This window comes from Bos mutus, chromosome 8 (genome assembly GCF_027580195.1).
Source record: "Bos mutus isolate GX-2022 chromosome 8, NWIPB_WYAK_1.1, whole genome shotgun sequence".
NCBI classification, from domain to species: Eukaryota; Metazoa; Chordata; class Mammalia; order Artiodactyla; family Bovidae; genus Bos; species Bos mutus.
Window position 1 is genome coordinate 61,224,236 of NC_091624.1, and position 20,656 is coordinate 61,244,891.

General features: G+C 39.6%; 1 protein-coding gene across 1 annotated transcript in view; it reads left to right on the forward strand.

The window, feature by feature from the left end:
- Positions 1-8,051: 8,051 nt before the first annotated feature.
- TRPM6 (transient receptor potential cation channel subfamily M member 6) overlaps positions 8,052-20,656 on the forward strand; it is a 165,591-nt gene continuing 152,986 nt past the window's right edge. The window contains exon 1 of the mRNA XM_070375764.1: positions 8,052-8,207. Coding sequence (XP_070231865.1) covers positions 8,199-8,207 — 9 coding nt within the window. The 5' untranslated portion in view covers positions 8,052-8,198. The remainder of the gene's footprint in view (positions 8,208-20,656) is intronic.

The window sequence follows — 20,656 nt, forward strand, 5'->3', positions numbered from 1 at the left end:
CAGCTTCTTCGACATCAGTGGTTTCGGTATAGACTTTGATTACTGTCATGCTGAATTGTTTGCCTTGGAAATGAACAGAGATCATTCTGTTGTTTTTGAGATTGCACCCAAGAACTGCATTTTGGACTCTTGTTGACCATGGTATTCTCGCTCACAGTAGTAGATATAATGGTCATCTGAATTAAATTCACCCATTCCCATCCATTTTAGTTCACTGATTCCTAAAATATTGATGTTCACTCTTGCCATCTCCTGTTTGACCACTTCCAATTTATCTTGATTCATGGACCTAACATTTCAGGTGCCTATGCAATATTGTTCTTTACAACATTGGACCTCACTTTCACCACCAGACCCATCCACAACTGTGCCTTGTTCCCTCTTTGGCTCAGCCTCTTCATTCCTTCTGGAGCTATTTCTCCACTCCTCTCCAGTATCATATTGGGCACCTACTGACCTGTGAGTTCATCTTTCAGTGTCATATCTTTTTGCCTTTTCATACTGTTCATGGGGTTCTCAAGGCAAGAATGCTGAAGTGGTTTGACATTCCCTTCTCTAGTGGACTACGTTTTGTCAGAAATTTCCACCATGATCTGTCCATCTCAGGTGGCCCTACACGGCATGGCTCATAGTTTCATTGAGTCAGACAAGGCTGTGAGCCATGTGATCAGTTTGGTTAGCTTTCTGTGACTGTGGTTTTCATTCTGTCTGCCCTCTGATGGATGAGGATAAGAGGCTTGTGGAAGCTTCCTGATGGGAGGGACTGGCTGTGTGAATTGTATGAGCTGTTTATATATTTTGGATGTTAACCCCTTATCAGTGGTATCATATGCAAATATTTTCTCTCATTCAGTAGTCTTTTCATTTTGTTGATGGTTTCCTTTGCTGTACAAAAGCTAAGTTTTTAAGTATCATTTGTTCATATTTGCCTTTGTTTCTGTTGCCTTTAGGAGACAGATCTAAAAAATATTCCTACAATTCATGTCAAAGAGTGGTCTGCTTATATTTTTTTCTTGGGGTTTTATGGTTTCTGGTCTTACCTTTTTGTGTTTAGTGCATTTTGAGTTTATTTTTGTATATGGTGTATATTTGTATTTTGTATATGGTGTAAGAAGTGCTGTAATCTCATTCTTTTACATGTAGCTCCTCAGTTTTCCCAGAACTACTTATTAAAGAGACTTTCTTTGCCATTGTATATTCCTGCCCCTCTTCTGGTAGATTAATTGACCATAAATGTGTGGGTTTATTTCTGGGATCTCTATTCTGTTCCATTGATCTTGTGGCTGTTTCTGTGCCAGTAACATACTACTTTGTTTACTATAGCTTGCAGTATAGTTTGAAGTCTGAGAGCATGATACTTCTAGCTTTGTTCTTTCCTCAAGATTGCTTTGGCTTTTTGGAGTCTCTTGTGGTTCCATATAAATTTTAGAATTATTTTTTCTAGTTCTGTTAAAAAGTGTCATGAGTATTTTGATAGCGATTACATTAAATCTGTAGCTAGCTTTGGTCTGTATGAACATTTTAACAATATTAAATCTTTAATTCATGAACACAGCGTATCTTTCCATTTCCTTGTATCATTTTTCAATTTCCTTCATCAATATCTTATAGTTTTTAGAGTATACGTCTTTCACTTCCTTGGTTAAGTTTATCCCCAGTTATTTTATTCTGTTTGATGTGATTTTAAACAAGATTGTTCCTTTGATTTCTCTTTCTAATAGTTCATTTCTGGTGTATAGAAAAGGAACATATTTCTGTATATTAGTCTTGTATCCTGAAGTTTTGCTGAATTTATTTATTAGCTCTAATAGCTTTTTGACATACACTTTAAGGTTTTCAATGTAAAGTATATGTCATCTGCAAATAGTGACAGTTTTACTTCTTTCCAATTTGGGTTCCTTTTATTTATTTTTCTTGTTTGACTGTTGTGATTAGAACTTCCAATACTATGTTAAATAGAAGTGGCAAGAATGGGTGTCATCTTATTCCTGATTTTATAGGAAAAGCTTTCAGCTGTTCACCATTGACTATGATGTTAGCTAATGGTCATAAATGGTCTTTACTATGTTGAGACCAATTGCCAACATCCTCTGGATCATTGAAAAAGCAAGAGAGTTCCAGAAAAACATCTATTTCTGCTTTATTGACTATGCCAAAGACTGTGTGGATCACAATAAACTGGAAAATTCTGAAAGAGATGGGAATACCAGACCACCTGACCTGCCTCTTGAGAAACCTGTATGCAGGTCAGAAGGCAACAGTGAGAAGTGGACGTGGAACAACAGACTGGTTCCAAATAGGAAAAGGAGTATGTCAAGGTTGTATACTGTTACCCTGCTTATTTAACTTATATGCAGAGTATATCATGAGAAACGCTGGGCTAGAAGAAGCACAAGCTGGAATCAAGATTGCCGGGAGAAATATCAATAACCTCAGATATGCAGATGACACCACCCTTATGGCAGAAAGTGAAGAAGAACTAAAAAGCCTCTTGATGAAAGTGAAAGAGGAGACTGAAAAAGTTGGCTTAGGGCTCAACATTCAGAAAATGAAGATCATGGCATCTGGTCCCATCACATCATGGGAAATAGATGGGGAAACAGTAGAAACAGTGTCAGACTTTATTTTGGGGGGCTCTAAAATCACTTCAGATGGTGATTGCAGCCATGAAATTAAAAGACACTTACTCCTTGGAAGGAAAGTTATGACCAACCTAGACAGCATATTAAAAAGCAGAAACATTACTTTGTCAACAAAGGTCTGTCTAGTCAAGGCTATGGTTTTTCCAGTAGTCATGTGTGGATGTGAGAGTTGGACTATAAAGAAAGCTGAGTGCCGAAGAATTGATGCTTTTGAACTGTGGTATTGGAGAAGACTCTTGAGAGTCCCTTGGACTGCAAGGAGATCCAACCAGTCCATCCTAAAGGAGATCAGTCCTGGGTGTTCATTGGAAAGACCGATGTTGAAGCTGAAACTTCAATACTTTGGCCACCTGATGTGAAGATCTGACTCATTGGAAAAGACCCTGATGCTGGGAAAGATTGAGGGCAGAAGGAGAAGGGGATGACAGAGGATGAGATGGTTGGATGGCATCACTGACTCAATGGACATGGGTTTGGGTGGACTCCAGGAGTTGGTGATGGACAGGGAGGCCTGGCGTGCTGCGGTTCATGTGGTCGCAAAGAGTCGGATACGACTGAGTGACTGAACTGAACTGAACTGATGTTGAGATATGTTCCCTTTATATCCACTTTGATGAGAATTTTTTATTGTTAACGGATGTTGAATTTTGTTAAATGCTTTCTTTAATGTCTCTTGAGATGATCATATGATTTTTATTCTTCCTTTTGTTAATGTGGTGTATCACACTGATTGACTTGTGGATATTAAACTCTCCTTGCATCCCTGGAATAAGTCCCATTTGATCATGCTGTATAATCTTTTTAATATATTGTTGGATTTGGTTTTCTAATATTTAGCTGAGTACTTTTGCATCTATGTTTACCAGAGATACTGGCCTGTAATATTCTTTTTTTGTAGTCTCTTTGGTTTTGATATCAGGGTGGTGGTAACATCATAGAATGAATCTGAGCATGTTGTATCCTCTTTAATTTTTTTGTATAGTTTGAGAAAGATAGCTATTAGCTTGTATTTATGTGTTTGGTAGAATTTCTCTGTGAAACCGTCTGGTCCTGGACTTTTTGTTTACTGGGAGTTTTTTGATTACTAGTTCAATTTCACACTAGTGATTGTCTATTTCTTCCTGATTCAATCTTGACAGATTTTATGTTTCTAAAAATTTATCTGTTTCTTCTAGGTTGTCTAGTCTGTTGGCATATAGCTGGTGGTAGTATTCTCTTATGATTTTTTAAATCTCTGTGGTGTTAATTATAATTTCTCCTCTTTCTTATTTTGTTTATTTTGGTCCTCTTTTGAGACTACATATTTTTAATACTTCTCTGAGGTAGTGGTTCTTGCCCTTTCCTTTGTGTGTTATTGTCCAATTCAGTTAAGGATCTGATGAACCCTAAGCATGTTTTCCCCAGAAAAATACACACAACTCTAAAATTTACATATAATTCAGTGTGTTCCCAGAATCTGTTAAATTGTAGGCTAAGAACTTCAGTTCTGAAAGATTTGTTTGTTTTGCTTTGGCTTTTTTCATGTGCTTTTTGTCACTGTTCTTTTGTACAACTGAATAATAATGAATTTCAGTGCTTATGATCAAGGCACTGTTATAAAGATAAGCAATGAAGATGACTTAGAGCTTTTGTTTTGAGAGTTGGGGGAGAGGGAATTTTCCTTCAACTTTCTAGCTGTTTGTTACAGTCTAACAAAATGAAGTGAAGGTGTGGTAGTTAGAACTGTAAAGTGCTCAGCATTTAAGCATGCAGTGAATATTGCAAACTAACTCAAAGTGCCTGTTAAATTTCAGAGAAAAGCAATAGAAAGTTGCAGAGGCAAAAACTAGTTGAATTTATTTGGAATTGTTTTACAGCATTGAAACTGTTGAAACTTGCTTTCTTTGGTGGTGATGCAATTGAATTCCTAGAAGAAACTTAACAATTCGTGGAAAATACCTCAGGAAGGGTGATATGAACTCTAAGTCGTCATCAATCTACTTCTAAATCAGCAGTCTAAGGCTATGAGGAAAATGAGGTTTATAATGTAATAAACACAACTGACAATGAGCTCTTACACTCTTTACTCAGCACTATATTTGAGACCCAGTTTCAACTTTTGTAGGCCAGTTGACAGGAAGTGCAGTGCACCATCTACTTCACCCTGTTGGTGGAGTGAAAGCCCTGCTAAGGGAAACCGTGCATCTGTGTTATCATCTTAGGCTTCTATTCACAAATACTGCACAGAAGCTTGTCTAAATAAATCTCTGCGTTTCTTCCTCATATATGGGTGAGTTTCCTTTTTTCTTTTAAAAGTATTTTTGAAGGACAGATTAGGTAGTAATGCTATTTATGACAATCATTTTAAAGAAAAAAAGTCCTTTGATGACTATCTAATGCCTCCAAATTATGTACACCTACCTATTGATTAGTTCTTCCCCATTTTTCCATGTCCCTGGTTTCCAAAAGAGCTGAGAACTGGTGGTTCAAAAGGACATGGACGCTTTAGACACAAGCATGGCTTGGAAGAGAAACAAGGTTGAGAGAACACAAAGGTATTGCTAATATTACTTATAAAACTTTGGATTTTTTTTCTACTTTTTTTTTTTTTTTTTTTGCCATATCATGTGCCATATGGGATATTACTTATCTGACCAGGGCTCAAACCTGTGCCCACTGCAGTAGAAGTGCAATGTCTTAACCACTGGATCATCAGGAAAGTCCCAAAGCTTTGGAATTTGAAGAAAAAGGATCTTTTTTTTAAGAGGGTGATAAATTAAAAGTAAGAAAAAGCCTTTTATAATCATTTAGTTCAGTACAGTTCAGTTGCTGAGTCATGTCTGACTCTTTGCGACCCCATGAATCTCAGCACGCCAGGCCTTCCTGTCCGTCACCAGCTCCCGGAGTTCACTCAAACTCATGTGCATCGAGTCGGTGATGCCATCCAACCATCTCATCCTCTGTCATCCCCTTCTCCTCCTGCCCCCAATTCCTCCCAGCATCAGGGTTTTTTCCAGTGAGTCAACTCTTCGCATGAGGTGGCCAAAACATTGGAGTTTCAGCCTCAGCATCAGTCCTTCCAATGAACACCCAGGACTGATCTCCTTCAGAATGGACTGGTTGGATCTCCTTGCAGTCCAAGGGACTTTCAAGAGTCTTCTCCAACACCACAGTTCAAAAGCATCAATTCCTCAGTGCTCAGCTTTCTTCACAGTCCAACTCTCACATCCATACATGACTACTGGAAAAACCATAGCCTTGACCAGACGGACCTTTGTTGGCAAAGTAATGTCTCTGCTTTTCAATATGCTGTCTAGGTTGGTCATAACTTTCCTTCCAAGGAGTAAGCGTCTTTTAATTTCATGGCTGCAATCACCATCTGCAGTGATTTTGGAGCCCCCAAAAATAAAGTCAGCTACTGTTTGCACTCTTTCCCTATTTATTTCCCATGATGTGGTGGGACCAGAGGCATGATCTTAGTTTTCTGAATGTTGAGCTTTAAGCCAACTTTTTCACTCTCCTCTTTCACTTTCATCAAGAGGCTTTTTAGTTCTTCTTCACTTTCTGCCGTAAGGGTGTTGTCATCTGCATATCTGAGGTTATTAATAGTTCTCCCGGTAATTTTGATTCCAGCTTGTGCTTCTTCCAACCCAGAGTTTCTCATGATGTGCTCTGCATATAAGTTAAATAAGCAGGGTGACAATATACAGCTTTGACGAACTCCTTTTCCTATTTGGAACCAGTCTGTTATTCCACATCCAGTTCTCACTGTTGCTTCCTGACCTGCATACAGGTTTCTCAAGAGGCATGTCAGGTGGTCTGGTATTCCCATCTCTTTCAGAATTTTCCACTATTGTGATCCACACAGTCAAAGGCTTTGGCATAGTCAATAAAGCAAAAATAGATGTTTTTTCTGGAACTCTCTTCCTTTTTCGATGATCCAGTGGATGTTGGCAATTTGATCTCTGGTTCCTCTGCCTTTTCTAAAACCAGCTTGAACATCTGGAAGTTCACAGTTCATGTGTTGCTGAAGCCTGGCTTGGAGAATTTTGAGCATTACTTTACTAGCGTGTGAGATGAGTGCACTTGTGTGGTAGTTTGAGCATTCTTTGGCATTGCCTTTCTTTGGGATTGGAATGAAAACTGACCTTTTCCAGTCCTGTGGCCACTGCTGAGTTTTCCATATGTGCTGGCAAATTGAGTGTAGCACTTTCACAGCATCATCTTTCAGGATTTGAAATAGCTCAACTGGAATTCCATCACCTCCACTAGCTTCATTCGTAGTGATGCTTTCTAAGGCCCACTTGACTTCCCATTCCAGGATGTCTGGCTCTAGGTGAGTGATCACACCATTGTGATTATCTGGGTCATGAAGATTTTTCTTGTACAGTTCTTCTGTGTATTCTTGCCATCTCTTCTTAATGTCTTCTGCTTCTGTTAGGTCCATACCATTTCTGTCCTTTATCGAGCCCATCTTTGTATGAAATGTTCCCTTGGTATCTCTAATTTCCTTGAAGAGATCTCTAGTCTTTCCCATTCTGTTGTTTTCCTCTATTTCTTTGCATTGATTGCTGAGGAAGGCTTTCTTATCTCTTTCTGCTTTTCTTTGGAATTCTGCATTCAGATGCTTATATCTTTCCTTTTCTCCTGTGCTTTTCGCTTCTCTTCTTTTCACAGCTATTTGTAAGGCCTCCTAAAACAGCCATTTTGCTTTTTTGCATTTCTTTTCCATGGGGATGGTCTTGATCCCTGCCTCCTGTACAAGGTCTTGAACCTCTGTCCATAGTTCATCAGGTACTCTACCTATCAGGTCTAGTCCTTTAAATCTATTTCCCACTTCCACTGTATAATCATAAGAGATATGATTAAGGCCATACCTGAATGGTCTAGTGGTTTTCCCTACTTTCTTCAATTTAAGTCTGAATTTGGCAATAAGGAATTCATGATCTGAGCCACAGTGAGCTCCCGGTCTTGTTTTTGCTGACTGTATAGAGCTTCTCCATCTTTGGCTGCAAAGAATATAATCAATCTGATTTCACTGTTGACCATCTGATGATGTCCACGTGTAGAGTCTTCTTTTGTGTTGTTGGAAGAGGGTGTTTGCTAATCATAGTTTTAATAAAATAACCACTAACAATGTTGGTAGAGGTTCTAAATACATCTTTATTTAAATAAGTAACTAAATGCTGGCTCAGGAGGACAGTGTATTCACAGCACACATGTCTAGGATTGATAAGGTTCCCTCGGCCAATTTCCTACAGCTGGAGAGCTCAAGCAGATGACGACAACAAGAGTGTTAATCATTTTCCCGACAAGGCAATCTTAGTCACAAGTTCCTGCTAAAAGTGAAATCAGCCCCTTGGGTTTAAAAGCAGCTGAAAACTTTTTCCTCAGTTCACATTGGAATTTCTCCCTTTCAGGTTAAGCACATGGAAATTTGTTTGGCAATTCTTTTTACATCACAGTTTCCATTACTTGCTCCCACAAATCGGGGTTTATCTGATTGTGTGGTAGATGGAAACCTCAGGATAAAATTCAATGGCTGAAGGTTGAGTGAAATTTACCCTGGCCGTGGTTATGAAGAGGGTAAGTGACTGGACCTCTTTGTTGCTCTTGAGTTTATTTTTTCGTATGCTAGATTTTATATACTATAAAATGCAGAAGGCATAATCTTGCATTTATAATCAACCATTTAGATGTGTTTGGTGGTTGTTTTTAAGTGATCACAAGCCAAAACCAAGAATTTAAAACACACAATTAGGCATGCATGCCAAACAAAATTGTTTCATTTTCCTCCTAAAAAAAATTATTTCTATTAACTATGCAGTTTATTTGGTTAATTGAACTGTAATTAATATGTCTTTCTACATTGATGGAATGTTGAACTGTTTAGTAAGTAGACTGGAGACAGTTTTAAGTGATCAAAAAGATAAATAATTTTGATTATTGGAACTAGCCAGAGAAGGACCTGAATGGAACATCCCGGGGGAGACTTTAAATGTCAGATACTCTAGCGGAAACTTATTTTATGGCTGTGTGTTTTTATTTAGCAAGACGATTTTATTTTCTTGTTTCTTGAAATCAATTTGAAGTTAGTCATAACAGTTTTATAAATGAAACCTAAACAGATATTTCAATTATTGTTTTTCTGGAAAAATAAAGAATGATATTTGGGTATAATAGAAGTACTTTCATTAGAATACTGACTTTTCTTGCAGATTTCAATTTTGACCTTTAATTAAAAAAAAAAAAATCCAGAATTTCTCTTTTGAGGCCCAGAACAGTCCTGGGCACATAGAAGACTTTGTGGGATTAGCTATTGATTATTTGTCTAGTTTTAAGTCTGCACTTACATTAATGGATATCAGAATATATCTTCTCACCACTTGTATAAAACTTTATTCAGTACTCAATAAGTCAATGATGAATTTAGAAGGAAGTAGAAAAGGGTCTTTATCTGAAAGGAATTTAATTTGCCTCTTTCCCACTATAAACCAAACCTTTCCATTTTGGAGAACTTTAATACTTTTCTGAGTGTTGGAAAAATTATGGAAAATGCCACCTATTTTTTACAGCAACATTGCATCATTCTTGTCTTATGATCCTTTCTGTCCTCAATATCTAGCACAGGGCTTCACACACAGTAGGATGGCATTGTTACTGAGTATTCTTTCCACAAATTTTATGCAGTTCTTGTTTGTGGTTGATTTTGTAGATCTTTTTTTCTTCTCTTGTATTTCTTGACTATATAAGGTTTAAAAAATTAAAAATTAAAATTAGAAAAAGAGAGAAGGAAAAAAAAAAAAAAGGAAAAATCCACAGAGCTGCAAAAGCCCAACGTAGAGGCAAAGGTTTATAACAACAGTAAAAAAAATGTGACTGAGAAAAAAAAGCTCAAAAGCTTAATTGGATTTCTTAGTGCCAATAAAATTGACAACTACAATGGTGGGGGGTGGGGGAAGAAAGGAAAAGGAAAAAAAAAATCCAAAAGAATCTACAGAACAAGTCAAAAAGTAAGAATAATACATGTTTTTCTTGAGTCACTGCTGTCAGAGTCTTTCCCTCGCTAGGAGTCACAGTCCACCTCACCTCCTTAGGTTGTCCTCCAACACTGTGCTGATCTCTGGACCTGCTGTGGGGGCAGCTCGGATTCTAATCTGGTCCTACTCCTGTGTGTTCTTGCCTCCAATGTCCACAGGTATCACAACTAGTGCATTTTCTTTTGTGGGAGCTCTCAATGGCCTTTTATATATTCCATAGACAAACAGTCTGCCTAGTTAATCATGTGGACTTAATCTGCAGCTTGTACAGCTGGTGGGAAGGTTTTGGGTCTTCCCACTCTGCCCCTGGGTTTCAATTGTGGTTTTATTTCCACCTCTACATGTGGGTCATCCAGTGGGGTTTACTCCCGAGGCTGCCCTGGAGGACTTGGGTTTGCTCCTGTGAGGGTCATGTTCAAGGTGGTGCAACTGCTTGGCTCACAGGGGTTCTGGCAGCACCAGGTACTCAGGGGAGTTGGTGGCTAGGGAAGCAGGAAATATAGTGTTCTAGGAGGGTATGGCAACCAGTATTGGCCAATGTGCTCCAGTATTCTTGCCTGGAGAATCCCACTCCATGACAGAAGCCTGGCAGGGCACAGTCTACAGGGTTGCAAAGAGTCGGACACAATGGAAGCAACCCTGGGTGCATAGACTCAAGACTTTTTTTGCCTGTGGCAGCTCTGCCACAGTAAGAGTTGAGCATGAAGGTGGTACAATTGCTTGGCTTGTGGGGACTCTGGAGGCGCCAAGTGTGCAAGGACATGAACTGCTTCCACTGCAGGAGTTATGGCCCTATCAGAGTCTTTTTTTCAAGCCTCTTGCAGTTGGGGATCAGAAGGCCTCTTTGGCCTTTCTCTGTAGCTCTGCCCATTCAGGCACTTAGAGAGTTTCCTTGCCTGGGGTCCTTCACTGTTGTTCGGCATGTCAGGCACATAGAAGGGCCCCCCCTCCCCCGGCTGGCATCCTATTCTATAGATCAGTGCATCAGGCACCTAAAGGGGCACCTTGGGTGGGGGTCCTACTCTGTAGTTCAGTGCGTCAGGCATTTGATGGGTCAGCCTCTCTATTGTTCAGCTGACTGATGCTGGCATATGGGGAGAGAGAGCCTATGGTGATGGCTCCATCCCCTACACATGACTCAGCAGTATCACCTTGCTTCCATGGCTGCCTGGCTTGCCTTCACTTGCGTTTTCTACCACGATCTCCTCCCTCAAATCCCCTCAACCTGTCTCTCTTCAGTCAACAGAAGCTCTTGCCCTGGGACTTCTCCACAATCCCTAAACTCCAGCTCCTAGCCACTGTGCCCTCCAGGGGGCCAACCTTCATGTCCAGGGTATGTATGGCTGTGGCAAGGACTGTCTGATTCTCATTCCATTTAGGCTGCCACAGATCAGTTGTTTCACTTTCAGCCTTAAATGTTTCTCCTCTGACTCAGACAATTGCCCTGATGTGGGGATTGGACCCCTGCTTCAGTTCTCCCACCAGCCGAGGGCAGGTCCAGTCCTAGGAACACTCCTGTTTTTCCCCCTAGTTCCTTCATCTTACCAAGTTTTGCATGGGTCTATATATTCTTTTCCTCTGGTCAGGTACTTCTGTTTGCTCTCAGCTGGTGTTCTGCGTGCACTTCTATGGCTGAAGGTGTATTCCTGATGTATCCATGGAGAGAGATGTACTCCAAGTCCACCTACTCCTCCATCACCTTGTTCTCCTGCAGTTCTTAATCATGGCATACTGCTATCATCCCTCCTCCCTCCTCCTAGGCTGAACATTGTATTCCATAGACACTTAATACATTTGTTGAACGAATGATTGGTAATTGGCTCTGGCATGTAGTTTCTGTGAATATGGGTGATAAATTGGGTTCTGAGGGAGATGAGTGAAGGCTGTATCAGTTTGGGATTCTTCTGGTTGTCAGTGACAGAATACCTGACTAAAGTTGGCAGAAGCAGAAGCAAAAGGGAGTTTATTGGTTCATATAGCAGTTTAATGATGCACCTGATTTGAGAAACAGCTAGATACTAAGGCACAAAGTGATCTCTCTGTCTGTCTTATCTCTTTCTCTTATTTTGTTCTTAGATGGGCTTTCTCTTTGAGGTTATAGAATAGCTGCCAGACTCTCCAAGAGCCATTTTGTCTCAGATTCCAATCAATGGGAAAAAAGTAAGTGTCTTTCAGCAATCCTGGAAAACATGAAAGTTCCTCAGAGTAGACCAAGAGTGATGGTAGCCAGGAGGGTTACTGTACTGGTTTCATGAGCTTCTAGGGTCCAGGGGAAAAGCCTCAAGCAGGACAACTGAACTGAAGATGGGGAAAGGAGAATCCCCAAGTGAAAATCCAGATTGTTGCCACAAGAAAGGGGAATAGACACTTGATAATTACACAACAAATGTCAAATGCAAGGTAAGAGGATTACTTCATTCTCTTTTTTTCCATTGTCCTTAACATAAACGTATCCAAAAATGAGTAAATAATTGCTGGGAGAACTCAATCAACTCTTAACTCTATAAGGACGTGCATTAACTATTAAAGAGAAAGCAGCTGGAAAGACAGAAGAAGAGGGCTTCTGAGTTGTTTGAACCCAGAGTCCCATCTAGAGCAGTGACCCTGAAATTTGCTCTATATTGAAATTATTTGGGGGTAGTTCTGATGCTCAGGCCATTCCTTATAAAACATATCAGAATATCTAGTGCTGGGACTCAAGCATCAGAACTTTTAGGCTCTTAGGTGTATCGTGTTATATGCAAGTTGGAGACCCAGTGGTCAAGGGAGATATCATGGAAGATTTAGGATAGTTTTAAAGGTACCTGAAACTGTACCTTGGATATAATAGATCCTCCATAAATACCTGATAATGATTTAAAATAGGAAAAGAACATGACCGGGGGATATTTGTAACTGTTTCCTGTGTGTCTGCGTCACGTTCAGTTCTCAGTATACATTCCTTACTTGATCTTCTTAGTCAAAATTAAAAAAAGCAAAACTCCATTTACAGTGAGGAAATAAAGGTTCAGTAATGCAAAGTAACTTGGCAAAAGGTCAACCAATTAGTAAAACAGGTCTTCGGGGCTCCAGATTATATACTCTTTCACAATACCACAATCTGTGACAAGTTGCAGATGTCAGGCATGAGTTTAAAGGGGAACTCAGCTGTTGGGTGTAGCAAGTAAATTTACCTGACTAAAGAATAGAGTATGGACCAGGCATGAAGGCAGTACTGAAAAATTGGCAGAAGGGGCCTCATCTACAGCACAGGTTGGGAAGCAAGGACCTTTGTGCCAAGTCCAGTCCACCACCTGTTTTTATAAATAATATTTTCTTGGAACACGGCCACATTTGTTTTCGTATTATCTATGGCTGCTTTTGTACTACCATGGCAGACCTGAGTAGTTGTGACAGATACCATATGGCTTATAAAGTCTAGCCAGCACTTTACAGAAAAAGTTTGACCTAGAGTTTGACCTAGAGCTTATGTTTTCAAGTGATAAGCAGTTCTGAGAATGGATGAAATTGCCATTATAAGTCCAGGACTGATGATAATGCTTATGGCCATATAAGTAGGATTCTCCAAACCTCTGTTCATTCATTCATTCAGTTAACATTTACTGAGCATCTACAAGGTGCCTGACACTCTCAGCTCAGTTGAAATGCAGTGCAATAAATTCTACAGTGAAAAATAGGATTCTAAAATAAGACAGATTTTCTCTCTGCTTCTAGGCTACATGAGGGCAGGTTTTGCTTCTGTTTTTACTCATCATCATGGTCTCAGCCTAGTAGACAGTAGAGGGATCACTAAACTTTTGATGATTAAAGTAATGATCGATTAATGTGGTAGAGGTAAACATAGGATGCCAGAGAAACATAGATAACCCAAACTCTGATAGAATGAGGTCAAGTTATGAAGCTGAAGAGGTGGAAGAAGTGAAAGGATAAAAGGCTGCAAGTTGGGGAGGGAAAGGAGCAGGGAGGAGGGAGGGGTTATAGTAAAAGTTCACTGAACCCGTTTTGGACGAGGTCTATCACTGTGGGACTGGACAGAAGGAGAACTATGATCCTGAGCAGCATTTGGTGAAAGATTTGATGTGATAATGTAACTCAGAAAAATCTATTCAGTTCCCAAATCAGAACCCTACAGAAGCTTCCTGCTGCCTACAGGATAAAATCAAGATTACTTGGTGAGACCTTGAAGTCATCTACAGTTTGTTCTCTGTTGTTTTAATAGTGAAAGTGAAAGTCAAATTCACTCAGTCATGTCTGACTCTTTGCGACTCCATGGATTATACAGTCCATGGAATTCTCCAGGCCAGAATACCGGACTGGGTTGCCCCGTTCCCTTCTCCAGGGGATCTTCCTAACCCAGTATCAAACCCATGTCTCCCGCATTGCAGGTGGGTTCTTTACCAGCTGAGTCACCAGAGAAACCCAAAAATACTGGAGTGGTGGCCTATCCCTTCTCAAGCAGATCTTCTCGGCCCAGGAGTTGAACTGGGGTCTCCTGCATTGTAGGCGGATTATTTACCAGCTGAGGTGCCAGGGAAGCCCATGGTTTAACCGTATTGCCCTTAATTCCTTACCTCAGTTCCCACCATCTAGTTTTATGCTTTCTGATTATGCTTTATTCAGTCTTGACTTTGTGCCTTGTAAAAAGACATGTCCCCACATGGGATCCCTTTTCTTTCTCTCTCTCTCCTACTCATTATATAAGATGTAAAATGTACCTAGACTCTTCTTCTTTTTTTTTTTTTTTTTCTTTTTGGCATCACCACATGGCATGCAGGATCTTATTTCTCCCACCAGGGACAGAACTCATGCCTCCTGCAGTGGAAGTGTGGAATCTTACCCACTGGAGTGCCAGAGAAGTCCCACAGGTAGACTCTTGACATATTTTCCCACCTACTTCAATCCTCACTGATATGTCTTCTCCAGATCCCACCACATGTTAACATCCAGTTCTCATCTTCAGACACAAAATCAGTACTGCGTAGGAATGCTTTGAGCTGTTTTGTGGGTTAATGCTTTACATGCAACATGAGAATGAAGGTTCCTGGAAAAAGCGGTCATAAAATATTTCCCACATGTCCTCTTAGTGCCCAACAATACTTTATGCACACTTGATATTTAAGTAAACACTTAAATACTTATTGAGTAAATAAATGAATGAGTCAGATGAATAAAAAGTTATGAGGTTAGATATGCTGCTAGAAAAGGAAGTCAGAAAATGGATAATAACTAGAGGAGATGCTATAGCACAAGGAAAATAAATAGTACTTTGTGGTTTGAAGTATTCTCGAAAAGTACAGGTTTTTGAGGGAAAGTACTTAAATTTATTTTAAAACATTATAGTAGAAATTCAGATGTGGAAAAATAAGTTTATATACTTCTCATTTTAAGGCACTTTATCATAATCTATAAGATCATGCTCTTTAAAAAAAATCTGTTTATTTCTGTCCCTCTTTATCTTTATTCCTATTGTCATTACTCTATGGCAGCCATTCTAATTCAGTTAATGTGTGTTCTCTTTTTATATCAGTTTTTGTAAACTGTGTATTTTTTGTTTTTTTAGTACATGTTTAAAACATATATTCTGTAATACCTTATGGATCTCAATTTGTGTTCTTTTTTAACTAAGTGGTAAAGTTTTAAAGATCTGTACATAATTGCTACCATATAGATCTGTTGTTTCTACATGGGACATCATTATGAACTCACCACATTTTACCTATTTATGCCTCCAGTGACAGAAACCATATCACAATCTCATATTGTTTCTTCATACATCTAGTGTGAGAGTTTATTTTGGTTATATCTCCAGGAATGGCATTTCTGGATCACAGGGTTTGCATTATTTAATTTGACTATGAAGTACTAAATTTCACTGCAGAATGGTGACATTAGTTTATGTACTAATGTCATAATGTACTAAATGTACTAATGTACTAAAGCCCCCTCCCTTCCCAAATAAAGCCTCTTTCACTTAACAAAAAAAAAAAAAAAGATATCTGCCTGTGGGAACCTTTCCAGACTCTGTCTCAGGGTTTCTATAAACTAGTACTTGGGTGCAACAATAGAATGATCTCTGTTCGTTTTCAAGGCAAACCATTCAATATCACAGTAATCCAAGTCTATGCCCCGACCATGCTTCTATGCCAAAGAAGCTGAAGTTGAACGGTTCTATGAGAACCTACAAGACCTTCTAGAACTAACACCAAAAAAAGATGTCCTTTTCATCATAGGGGCCTGGAAAGCAAAAGTAGGAAATCAAGAGTTACCTGGAGTAACAGGCAAGTTTGGCCTTGGAGTACAAAATGAAGCAGGGCAAAGGATAACAGTTTTGCCAAGAGAATGCCCTCTTCCAACAACACAAGTGATGACTCTACACATGGACATCACCAGATGGTCAACACCAAAATCAGATTGATTATATTCTTTGCAGCCAAAGATGGAGAAGTTCTATACAGTCAGCAAAAACAAGACCAGGATCTGACTGTGGCTCAGATCATGAACTCCTTATTGCAAAATTCAGACTTTGATTGAAGAAAATAGGGAAAAACCACTAGACCATTCAGGTATGACCTAAATCAAATACCTTATGTTTATAAAGTGGAAGTGACAAATAGATTCAAGGGATTAGATCTGATAGACAGAGTGCCTGAAAAACTATGGACAGAGGTTCAAACATTGTGCAGAAGGTGTTGATCAAAACCATGCCCAAGAAATAGAAATGCAAAAAGGCAAAATGGTTGTCTGAGGATGCCTTAAAAATAACTGAGAAAAGAAGAGAAGGTAAAGGCAAAGGAGAAAAGGAAAGATATGCCCATCTGAATGCAGAGTTCCAAAGAATAGTAAGGAGAGATAAGAAAGCCTTCCTAAGTGACCAATGCAAAGAAATAGAGGAAAACAACAGAATGGGAAAGACTAGAGATATCTTCACAAAAATTAAAGATACCAAGGGAACATTTCATGCAAAGATGGGCACAATAAAGGACAGAAATGGTGTGGACCTAATAGAAGCAGAAGATAGAAGAGGTGATAAGAATACATAAAAACTATACAAATCCTCAAAGATGATGCTGTTAAAGCACTGCACTCAATATGCCAACAAATTTGGAAGTGGCCACAGGACTAGAAAAGGTCAGTTTTCATTCCAATCCCAAAGATAGGCAATGCCAAAGAATGTTCAAGTTCAGTTCAGTTCAGTAACTCAGTCGTGTCCAACTCTTTGCAACCCCATGGACTGCAGCACGCCATGCTTCCCTGTCCACCACCAACTCCCAGAGCTCATGTCCATCGAGTTGGTGATGCCATTCAACCATTTCATCCTCTGTCATCCCCTTCTCCTCCTGCCTTCAATCTTTCCCAGCTGGGAAAGAATGTTTAAACTACCACATAATTGCATTCATTTTACACGCTAGCAAAGTAATACTCAAAATTCTCCAAGATAGACTTCAACAGTATGTGAACTGAGAACTTCAAGATGTTCAAGCTAGATTTAGAAAAGGCAGAGTGATGAGAGATCAAATTGCCAACATCTGTTGGATTCTAGAAAAAGCAAGAGAATTCCAGAAAAACATCTACTTCTGCTTTATTGATTATGTGAAAACTTTGACTGTGTGGACCACATCGGTGGAAAATTCTTCAAGAGACAGGAATACCAGACCACCTTACCTGCCTCCTGAGAAATCTGTATGCAGGTCAAGAAGCAACAGTTAGAACCAGACATGGAACAACTGACTGGTTCCAAATTGGGAAAGGAGTACGTCAAATCTGTATATTGTCACCCTGCTTATTTAACTCATATTCAGAGTACATCATGAGAAATGGTGGGCTGTATGAAGCACAAGCTGGAATCCAGATTGCCAGGAGAAATATCAATAACCTCAGATTATGCAGATGACATCACACTTATGGGCAGAAAGCGAAGAGGAACTAAAGAACCTCTTGATAAAAGTAAAAGAGGAGAGTGGAAAAACTGGCTTAAAACTCAACATTCAAAAAACTAAGATCATGGCATCTGGTCCCATTCAGTTCAGTTCAGTTCAGTTCAGTAGCTCAGTCATATCCAACTCTTTGCGACCCCATGAATCGCAGCATGCCAGGCCTCCCTGTCCATCACCAACTCCCGGAGTTCACTCAGACTCACGTCCATCGAGTCAGTGATGCCATCTAGCCATCTCATCCTCTGTTGTCCCCTTCTCCTCCTGTCCCCAATCCCTCCCAGCATCAGGGTCTTTTCCAATGAGTCAACTCTTTGTATGAGGTGGCCAAAGTACTGGAGTTTCAGCTTCAGCATCATTCCCTTAAAGAAATCCCAGGGCTGATCTCCTTCAGAATGGACTGGTTGGATCTCCTTGCAGTCCAAGGGACTCTCAAGAGTCTTCTCCAACACCACAGTTCAAAAACATCAATTCTTCAGCGCTCAGTTTTCTTCACAGTCCAACTCTCACATCCATACGTGACCACTGGAAAAACCATAGTCTTGACTAGATGGACCTTTGTTGGCAAAGTAATGTCTCTGCTTTTGAATATGCTATCTAGGTTGGTCATAACTTTTCTTCCAAGGAGTAAGCGTCTTTTAATTTCATGGCTGCAGTCACCATCTTCAGTGATTTTGGAGCCCAAAAAAATAAAGTCTGACACTGTTTCCACTGTTTCCCCATCTATTTCCCATGAAGTGATGGGACCAGATGCCATGATCTTCGTTTTCTGAATGTTGAAATTTAAGCCAACTTTTTCACTCTCCACTTTCACTTTCGTGGCAAATAATGACAGACTTTATTTTGGGGGGCTCCAAAATCACTGCAGATAGTGACTGCAGCCATGAAATTAAAAGACGCTTACTCCTTGGAAGAAAAGCTATGATAAAGCTAAACAGAATATTAAAAAGCAGAGACCTTACTTTGCCAACAAATGTCCATCTAGTCAAAGCTATGGTTTTTCCAGTAGTCACGTATGGATGTGACAGTTGGACCATAAAGAAGGCTGAGCACTGAAGAATTGATGTATTTGAACTGTGGTGTTGGACAAGACTCTTGAGAGTCTCTTGGATTGCACAGAGATCCAACCAGTCAATCCTAAAGGAAATCAATCCTAAATATTCATTGGAAGGCCTGAAGCTGAAGCTGAAGCTCCAGTACTTTGGTCACCTGTTGTGAAGAGCCGATTCTTTAGAAAAGACCCTGATGCAGGAAAAGATTAAAGTCAGGAGGAGAAGGGGAGGACAGAGGATGAGATGGTTGGATGGCATCACTGACTCAATGGACATGAGTTTGAGTAAACTTTGGGAGATGGTGAAGGGCAGGGAAGCCTGGCGTGCCACAGTCCATGGGGTCACAAAGAGTTGGACATGACTGAGCGACTGAACAGCAAATGAGAACTTATTATTATCTAGTTCTCTAATTTTTGCTAGACTAACACAGTTAAGACTGATATCTCATTGTTGTTTTAATAGGTGTTCCATTGTTTATTAATGAGTTTCAATATCTTCAGTTTGTTTCACTTTCTCTATAAATTGCCTGATTTCAAGATATTGTCTGTTTTTTATTAAGGGAATTCTTGTCTTTTTCTTGTTAATTTTTTAAATGTCTTTTTGGATCCTTTATTTTTTATTATTAAAAAAATTTTCTTTTTAATTGATTTTTGGCTATGCTGGATCTTCATTGCTGTGTATGGGCTTCCTCTAGTTGCAGAGAGTCAGGGCTACTCTTCATTATTGTACACAGGCTTCTATTGTGGTGGCTTCTCCTGTTGAGGAGCAGGGATCTAGGTGCATGGTCTTCAGTAGTTGCAGCAAGTGGGCTCACTAGTTGTGGGGGCATGAGATTTGTTGCTTTGCAGTATGTGTGATCTTCCCAGATCAGGGATCAAACCTGTGTCCCCTGCATTGGCAGGCAGGTTCTTAAGCACTAGACTACCAGGGAAGTCCTGCTTGCCAATTTATAACTATAGTAAATGTTTACTAAAACATTTTTAAACCAAGAAAATTAGCTTAAGTTGTAACATTGAATTACTTTGTACCAAATACCTCTTACTTTTTTTTTATTATTAAACATTATTTCTGAGTTTGAGAAGATTGCAGTGGCTATGTGGTTTTTTGACCCTCTCAAATCCCCACATATAAAATGTATAGCAAAACAAACAAACAAACAAAAAAAACCCATGGAGAAAATTTGCAACAGAACTAAATAGACTTCAGTTTCTACTTTGGCATGTAAGGAGATGAGAAGTTTCACTTCCAATGCCACACCAAGAAAAAAACTGAACAAACTGAAAATCAACAACTCTTTTTTGAAGAAATGTCAACAGAAACTTCTAAAACTGAAATGCAGAGAGAAAAAGGGAATGCAATGAAAAAGAAAGATATAAAAAAGAGATATTTGATCCTACGGGACAATTAGAAAATGCATAACATACATGTTTCCCAGGTGGCTCAGTGGTGAAGACCCCACTTGCCAGTGAAGGAGATGTGGGTTTGATCCCTCGGTGAGGAAGATACCCTGGAGGATGAACTGGCAACCCACTTCTGTATTCTTGCCTGGAAAATTCTGTGGACAGAGGAGGCTGTGGGCTACAGTCTACGGGGTCCAAAGAATCATGTATGACTGAGTACACACACCCACTCACATCTGTGTAATGGCAGTATTAGAAGAAGAAAGGGATAAGCACAGATATTTCCCAAAATTAGTAATAAGTACCAAACCACAGATCCAGAAGCTCATAGAAAAGAAGAAGAATAAATATCAAACTAAGTGACAAGTTAACTCTAGGAAATCCTGAGTAAAATCAGGTAGAAATCAGCAACAACCAGATTGTGGATATTATTATCATCTATGTGCAAGATAGCAGAAAGAAGCAGTGTGGTGGCAGATGAACTGAAAACAAGAGAAACTCAAAGATGCAGTCAGATCATCACTAAGAAGTGTGGTGGGCACTTTGAGAACATCAACTGACCTTGGGAGGGGTTCTGCCTACTCCACCAGTGAGTGAGGGCAAGCAGCCTTG